The 8,523-nt window shown below is 44.5% G+C and overlaps 2 protein-coding genes across 2 annotated transcripts; one reads left to right on the top strand and one right to left on the bottom strand.

Moving 5' to 3' along the window:
- Window positions 1-2,330: 2,330 nt before the first annotated feature.
- PHALS_09887 (cyclic nucleotide) lies at window positions 2,331-6,270 on the top strand (the record flags this gene model as incomplete). Its single annotated transcript, XM_024725219.1, has 5 exons — window positions 2,331-2,428; window positions 2,491-2,854; window positions 2,918-3,430; window positions 3,506-6,173; window positions 6,239-6,270. The coding sequence occupies 5 exons, from the start codon at window positions 2,331-2,333 to the stop codon at window positions 6,268-6,270; spliced, it is 3,675 nt and encodes a 1,224-aa protein (XP_024576018.1).
- A 265-nt stretch (window positions 6,271-6,535) lies between these two features.
- PHALS_09888 (hypothetical protein PPTG_11389) lies at window positions 6,536-8,086 on the bottom strand (the record flags this gene model as incomplete). The annotated part of the gene is made up of 1 exon (XM_024725220.1): window positions 6,536-8,086. The coding sequence occupies one exon, from the start codon at window positions 8,084-8,086 to the stop codon at window positions 6,536-6,538; it is 1,551 nt and encodes a 516-aa protein (XP_024576019.1).
- Between the last annotated feature and the right edge of the window lie 437 nt (window positions 8,087-8,523).

Raw genomic sequence — 8,523 nt, forward strand, 5'->3', positions numbered from 1 at the left:
CATTCTCGTCTACAAGCTTTGGAATCAGATAAATAAGCATTTTAATGCTATTAAGCACCTGAAGGCCGCCAGGGTAAGGATCCTTAATTTGTCCGCCATGAGCGCTCTTTATCTTGCAGAGTTGGCAAATTGCTTTTACGTTCAGCTTCGCCTCCGCGATTGCACTCTCGTGGACAGCGTCGTTAGGTGGTTGAGACGATTATCGATTACGAGGATCGATCGATTTGTCATCGTGGACAGAAGCAGTTGAATCACCAACGCTTAAGAAGGTTTAGTGGCGCAGTTATCCATCGGAATCGGACACGTGGGAACCTCGTCAGAGTTTAAAGTCTTATGTCCCCGATGTGGCCCGCAGCTACGAGACTTGCTTGAAATGTTGCTAGAGGCAACACTACGACGACCAGAGCTTGGTTGTGCTTGGTCATGACTGAAGGTCCAGCCAGCGCTGACTTGGCGAAGCAAACTCTCCATCTTGTTCTCGCTCTCAAGGTGAACAAATGTCCGCCGAGAGTCCAGCTCATCTTGTTCTCGCAATCAAGTTGACAAATGTCCGCCCAGAGTCCAGCTTAGCTGCGATAGGCTGGGTCGGATCCGAGCAAGTGTCAAGACCGATTGCCCCCGCTACTGCACTGTTGCCCCTACACAATTAAAATTGCTGCTTTTGGTAGCTACTATATGCTTTCGTTATGGTCATGACCACTTGTTCAGCTTGTGCACGTGCCACAGCTGTCTGACTGTGCAGCCACCTCGCAATTCAAAAGCTCCAACGTAATCATTATTTTACCTCCAAATTTCTGACTACAGTACATTTTCGGAACATTTGTATCAAATTTCGCAGAAATTTCCAGTTTCTGCATTCAATTTATCTTAAGGGAGGTAAATTATGAGTTGTGACATTTTCGTATTATGCTATTAGTTGCTCGATAATCTCGAAGCCAAAGTATTCTTCACGTCGATCCTGCTTTCCTTGTTGTGTTTAGCTACGCTTTTTGTCCACGGTATCGTTAGTTGTTTCGTTACCGTCTGTGTCTCACCAATAAATTATTTGCAATACAGTGTTTATAAAATTAAGCAGACTTTTCAATTTATTGATTTACTTAACAAAAGACACAATAATTTCAGAAGCTCCCCACAACGTCGTGTTGACAACAGAAATGATGTTTGACGTTGTCAGCTACATCAAGGCTCACGTCCCACTTTTGAGATCGATATATATTCGAGTAAACTAACGTGGTACGTGTTTTCCATATTGCTTTTGTCACAGGATCTCGTCGTATATTTGAGTTCACTATAGAGAGGGTTCAGAAGACGGTCCATGGATACATTTTCGATATTTCGGCTCCTTAATAATTTTAGCAGTTGAAGTATTTTCAACTAAATTTCGACAATTACAACTTCAGAAATTTCGCTAAATTTTTCCCTTTCACTACAGTATTTCACGTGCAGGTGTGCCTTAAACATATCAATGCGAGGAAATACAAAGAGTGCTGCAGTAACTGCTATAAGTTTGCATTGAAACGGACCAAATGAAGCGGCTGATTCGAATCAGGGGACAATTATTATCGTCCTACGGCAGACCTTTCACTCCTAAGAAGAAAATTCGTACAATACACAATTTCATGCGTCAATTCATTAATTTTCAATTCGTTTAAGAATCTGAAATTGAGGAAGCAGCCCCACAAACACATTCATCATGTCTTGCTGTTTATTTCCAAAAATTTCACCGCACGAATTCAAGAAATACCGTAGAGACGAGCGATCCCCCTGTCTGGTCCAAGTGTCCCAAACCATCCGTTACTTCATTCTGGGCAGACACAGAACCAAGAAACAAGACTCAGCTGTCACTCAGCTGTCAATGTTGTGCCATTAAGCGTTAGAAAACCTCATGTTGTGAGAAATGTTCGATCGTCAGCAATAGCTTTAATAGGGTTTAATCATACCGTCTCTCTTAAGATATGACCTTCTGAAGTTTCAAGCATGATATTTTTATAAGCTTTTTACTACTATTAATAGTACTTTATCTCAAGTAATAAAAATAGAGATGCCATCTGATTTCGGTACAGCAGTCGAGCCGCTCGTCGGATGCATCCGAGACACTTATAGGAGCCTTCAACCCCACTCTCCACATGTTTAACGGCCACTGTTCTGTCTTCCCCCCCATCCCAAATCGTCTGTGCACAAAGGGCAAAGACACATAGACACACTTGACTCAAATCCTCGACTACAACGGGACCAGCGGGGGGTTAGACTTTTATCACGTCTACATGACTAGAAAGCCTGCATATAACACCTTTACGACTGGCCACGAAAGTATTGAAGTAATCAATCGAATGCACGACAGGCAGGAACAGACCGTGGACAATGCCGTGCGACGGCAGGCGCAAATGCGGTGGAACTTGTTGCGTACCCACGTTCGTGTAACTCGACGGTTAGTACTGAAATGGTATACTTGCCTCGTTTAATCTGTTAAAATATGATGAATATGGTCAGATTATTACTTAAACCTGCTCTTGATCCTACCCGCCAGTTCTTAAATGCTCAGTATACCCTGATTGACGCTTGGATTGGGTACCTATCCGCTCCAGACTCTATGACTTGTCCATTCGATCGCTTTCTAGCTTTGCGAGATCAATTTTTATCGCTTTTTGATGCAGAACACTGTATTTTAAGTGTCAATGTGACGCCATCTTCTGTGATAGAGTTTGATGGTCAACATATTGTTGGACCTAGTACTGGAACATCAATGACAAGGCAACGAACTCAAGAGTTTATCGATTGTCCAACTTTTTATTCCACTGCTACAGCCTGTGCCAACGCACTTATCAAACCTCCTGATGGGTGGCATGATTTGAAGGTTAGTAGATGATGCAATCATTCTGATTGTTTCTGTAATTCGTACTAACTCTTTTTATTGTAGTCATATCTCTGTTTGCCTTTAGTTGATTGTAACGATCATATTCAGGCTATTGTTGAGATATTCAACACGCGATATCAAGCTCATGATATCACTACGTGGCTTGGAAATTGTGAGATGGACCACTCGAAACCTTTGCGGTCGTTTCAATTGACACGTTCTCCACTGATTGATTATTGCGGCTTTGTTGGGGCTTTGATTCGATCAATAACTTCAAATGCAGGTAGTGAGAATGTTTTAAGCAGCAAATGTCAGACGAGTGAAGCATCAAGTTTATGGGTACAAGTCTCGCATGTGCTGGACTCGTTGCAACGTGCACTTGGACTCGACGGGTGGATTGTGTACGCACACGATCAGGACGCAAATGTATTATGGGCTTGTCGTGTCAGTGTTGGCGTCAATCATGCTGCGACGGTACACATGGGACACGGAATTATTGGACGAGCAGCTTCGACTGCTGAACCTCTCTTTGATACGGACATGCTTTGTATACCCACGTTTGAATCCAGGCAGAATGTGCGCGTGAATAGTGTTGTCGTCTTTTACAAAAGTCAGGATGCGAAATGTGACACTCACAAAGCTTTTCGTCAGTGTGATGTGGACTTGTGTCGTGTCATTTGTAGTCATGTCGGTGCATTTCTCCATCAATTGGCAATCGAAGAGACTGCGAAAACGGCGCGAATGAAAGCACAAGCGCTATTAGAAGTATCTGACTTGCTTTTTCGTGAACTGGACCGATCTCCGAAGCCGGCGACGATGCTTATTAAGGTGGCACGGATGATAGTACAAAAAACATGGTTTTGTACTTCAGAGTGTACGGTGTTTCTCCGAGATCCATTGACTCATGAACTATACTCTCCAGGTAATGCAACACAGGGGGAATTGAGTGTGCCAGTATCATCAGCTAGTGTCCGAGCAATGGCAGCGGTGCGTACCGGAAATGTCGTGAATCTGTACGATGCTGAGTCGAAGCACAACAAACCTGTGCTTGCCATTCCTGTAAAAGATCCGACGTCGGGCTCTGTGCTGGCTATTTTTGAGATGGTAGACAAGCAATTGAGCTCGAACGAATCGCCCTTACGCGCAAGTCGAGAGAAAGTATTTTTTGATCAACAAGATGAAGAATTGGCCCGAGATATTGCTCGCTTAGTTGCCTCGGCACTACGGCATACCCAGCGTTTGGACGCTGCACGAATGGCTCAGCGTAAGAGTGCAGCTTTGCTATCCCTACGTCTTCCTGCTGCGATCGGAGCGATGCCAGGCGATCAAGCAGGTGCCGTCTTTTCATCTATGGAAGCTGCCACTTGTAAAGCGTTACAGGCCGCGCACGGTGCGCTGTTTATTGTGGATGCACCGAGTCGCTCGCTATTTGCACGCGTTGGAGCAGACTGGCGTGGATACTCGCTTCCTATTGGACAAAGGCTGCAAGGTCGGGTTGCGGCGACGGGTGCTGCTTTGCGTCTTGTTCGGGAAGCTCAACTTCATCCCGAATTTGACAGTGAGTATGATCGTATCTTGGGTCTACAGACATCTAGTCTGCTGTGCGTACCGATTAAAGCACAACCGTTAATGGGTGCGTCTTCATCCACACATTTTGGATCGTCGTCAACTACAGGAAGAGCGGGACGGCGCTGTAGTAGCAGCTTCAGTACATGCAGTAGCACAGACGATGACGGTGATGATCGTCCGGTGATTGGTGTGTTTTACGCTGTTAATAAGATTAACATAAATGGTGAGTCCGAAGGCTTTGATTCTGAAGATGAGCAAGTGCTGCGTGCGATATGTGTCGAGCTGTCTACACTTGTTGAACGCCGTGCATGGGAACTGGTATTCGAATCGCCCTCATACGATGATAGTGACAGCAGCGATAGTGAAGGCGAGAGTCATGTGACGCGAACATTTTTATCGCAATACACGACGGCGTCTCCGATTCGTCGCCGTCGCCGTCCTCGCTCGCGTCTTCCGTCTGTAGTCAGTGACCATGATCATGCTGCGGCTATTGTCGCGGCGACATCGTATCATGAATGCTGCTTTTTTGGTAGTAGTGGCAACAATGGAACAATGCTCGCTGCTCATATAAACAATTTAAACCCGGTGCCTGGTCAAGGCGCATCCAGTCCAATCTTACAATGGAATCTGGATGTGTGGCAATTTTCTCCGGCACAGCTCATCGATCTCGCTGTCGATATGTTCAAGTTTCACGATCTCATGGATAGTTTTTCCCTGTCAGAAGCCACGCTCCGTCGCTTTCTTCACAGCGTCCAGACGCAGTATCTTGATGTGCCGTATCACAATACGTACCACGCTTTCACGACGCTGCATGTAACATTTCTTCTGTTATCTGCACAAAGTAAACTGCTTGCGCCGTCGCTGATTCCTGCGTCTAGTGCGCATAATGTGGGACCATCGACGAAAGCTCGAGCTATCGAACGAAGTCGTCAAAGACGCTGTGGCGAGCTCATACTTTCGCCACGAGAACGTCTTGCCGTCTTTGTTGCCGCCTTTTGCCATGACATGGGTCACGACGCACGGACGAACGATTTTCATGTCCGATGCAGCTCGCGTCTTGCGCGTCGATACAATGATCATTCAGTTCTCGAAAACATGCACGCTGCGGCTTGTTTTGAGACCATGCGACGACCGGGTCACGATGTCTTAGCCGGTTTAGAGGATGGCTCAAGTGAAACTGTCGGAATTCGTCGCGCTGTCCGCAAACGGATTATTCGAGCGATTCTTGCAACGGATATGCACCGACACGCAAGTGTTGTGGCTAAACTGCATGAAGCACAGGTGCGCGGTAGTCGAAATGATGATGAGGCGCTACGGGAGCTTTTGGTGGATGCTGTAGTCCACTCAGCTGATATTTCGGGACCGACGCAAACGGAAGAACAGCATTTCCGATGGACAACTCGTTTGTTACAAGAGTTTAATGAACAACATGCTGAAGAAGTAGAATTGGGCATCTCAGCGACAGCTTTTATGGATGGTCGTCCCGATTCGGCAGAATTTGCGCGCGTTAACTTAGCGTTTGTGGACTCGTGTGCATTTCCATTGTGGAAAGCATTGAGTGGCTTATTAACAGGATTGGAAGGATGTTTAGCAAATGTTGAGCGGAATCGAACCATGTGGGCGACGCGATTGAGCAACGCAACGGCACTTGAAGCCGATGCAAAGAAGGAAAAGTGTACGACGATACCAGCATCAGAACCGAGTCCTGAACGACTGTCGATTACCAAAAAGTTGGTGCGTACATTACAAGGTGAGAAGAGTTGTGTGGGTTTTACGAATCCAGCATTTAAGTTTGCAGCTTCGTTGCAATTGAAGGGCTTGCCACGACCAAAAAGCGAAGGGAATGACATAAGCTCTGCACGTGCTCGAAATCTTTCACATCATAAAAAAGCAAGTCATTCAATGAAAACGATCCCGAGCTCGACGCAGCCGATTAATATTCCTCAGCAGAAAACAAAGACGCTACGGTAAGGCGCATGAGATACAGACCAGACACCCATATCTAATGTATTATAAAATGATATTATTGTTTTTGCAAAAATTTATTGGTTTAAAGCTTTTGTAATATTGTAAGTACAAATTTTATATCTAGAGAACTTTTATTAAACAGATTTAATTATCCGGGTCTAATAGAACAGCATCTAAGAAAGAGAAATATTTGGACTCTAGTGTAGCTTTAATATCTGGATCCACTTCCATTTGTATAACAGAAGACAAAGTTGGGCTGGTCTGGGGCCACTCTGTCACGTCGGGACCGTTTGCAAAGATAGTAAATCCATCAGTCGGTACAGATTCCTTTGTTGTATTGTCATTGGCAAACCATAAGAATCGAATTGACTTGCGTGTGGCAATAATACGCGAACTTCCAAATGTCACGTTATTTGTTACTAGTGACCAGCTTGGAATCTGCGATGCGTTGATGCGAGGACCAGCAGGACCTTCATAATTACCACCAGAACCCGTTGTAATATGATAAATTCCCTTTGTCGCATCTTGTTTATTCTTGTAAATCTTAGCTGTACGCTCGTATGCATGTACATGACCCGTGATCACAGCATTCACACCATTATTTGCAAAAACTTCCTCTAATTTGGCCATCTGTCCACACTGTGGCTCTTCGTACACAATTCCTGAAAAGTATGTCCCATTCCAACACTTTTCAAGATCATCCTCGTCAATTTCAAATATCGTGGACGAACACTGACATTGATGATTGCTCCACGTATTGTAAAATGGATTGTGCTTAATGACAAGAACCCATGGAGTTATGCTTCGATTTACACGTTCAAGATCCGACTTGACCCATTCAAGCTGTGCATTACGATCTGCTAACCACGATGCTGTACCCACAACTGTCGTATTCGTGCCTCTTGACCCCGTGTAGTCATCTAAAAAGACCAAATGGATTAATCCAATGTCGACTGAGTACCATGTGCGTAATGCTTCTTGAGCTTCTTTAGTTATTGGTGTATATACCCGTTTAAGGTACGCCAAATAGTTCTCTGCGTCCAATTCTACGTCTTCTGGGTACGGATACATGTTTAAATGTCCCGCTGATGTGATCGTCTCATGGTTACCATTAATCCCTACAAGAGGGTAAACGGATGTAAGATTCTGCTGCGATTGGAACCAATTGTCCCATTGTAGATGATGGCCATTAGCATACGAGTAATCACCAGCAATAACAAGAGACTGAATGTGTTTGCCTTCAAACTTTTTCTTCATTTCAGCAAATGTTGCCTCGGACGAATTCGTGTCACCAGGGTCTCCAATAACACCAAGAATGGTCTCTTCTGAATCCGAACCAGGGTGCAATAATGACACAAACGAACCAACAAAGTCTGAAAGACCAATCATATAAGTATAAGTTGTTCTGTCTTTCAAATTGCACAAGAGTGCAGTATGAAGAAATGGTGACGAGTAGCTATAATTATGTGCAGGTTCCGAGACTGAGTAGTTGACAAATGTGGATTGAGTACTGATTGCTGAGTCCATTGCTGTTGCAGTGACGGGATACGATTGAGCATTGTCGGTAGCAAAGGAGACGGCAATGCCATTGGCACAGCCAACGTTTGGACTGGAGACACCGAGATGAACTTGAGTCACTTCAGCCGAGACATTCGTGGCAATGATTGCCAGTATAATCGAGAGAAAGATGTTCATCTGAATGATATCGAGTCAGAATCAAAATGACACGATTTTTTACCTTTGTATTGTACTGAGCCGATCAGGTTATAGATCCAGACGAGTCCAACTGAGTTTGATGTGCATCATGGATGTAGGGTATCGTCTATCTCATGAAGAATTAGAACATGCTCTTTTCTGACTATTTGGCATTATAGGTATTTCATGTATATGTCACAATGAATATTAAGTATGTTCTGCTGTAGATTGATACTGTGGTTAATACATGGAGCAAAAGTGCATGTGCGACTATTGACGAATGAGACTGTAAGAAGCAAAGGTTACCGGTACTCTCGTACCTGGCGACGCTGGTTGTGCTATATCATTGTCCGACGTATTTATGCGATAAGAAATCAATTCTCACAGCATCCGTCTCATCCCTTGGAAAGTAGCTTTTTGTTTCTTGACTGCTTTTT

The sequence above is a fragment of the Plasmopara halstedii genome, assembly GCF_900000015.1.
Source record: "Plasmopara halstedii genome assembly, contig: Scaffold_437, whole genome shotgun sequence".
NCBI lineage: Eukaryota > Oomycota > Peronosporomycetes > Peronosporales > Peronosporaceae > Plasmopara > Plasmopara halstedii.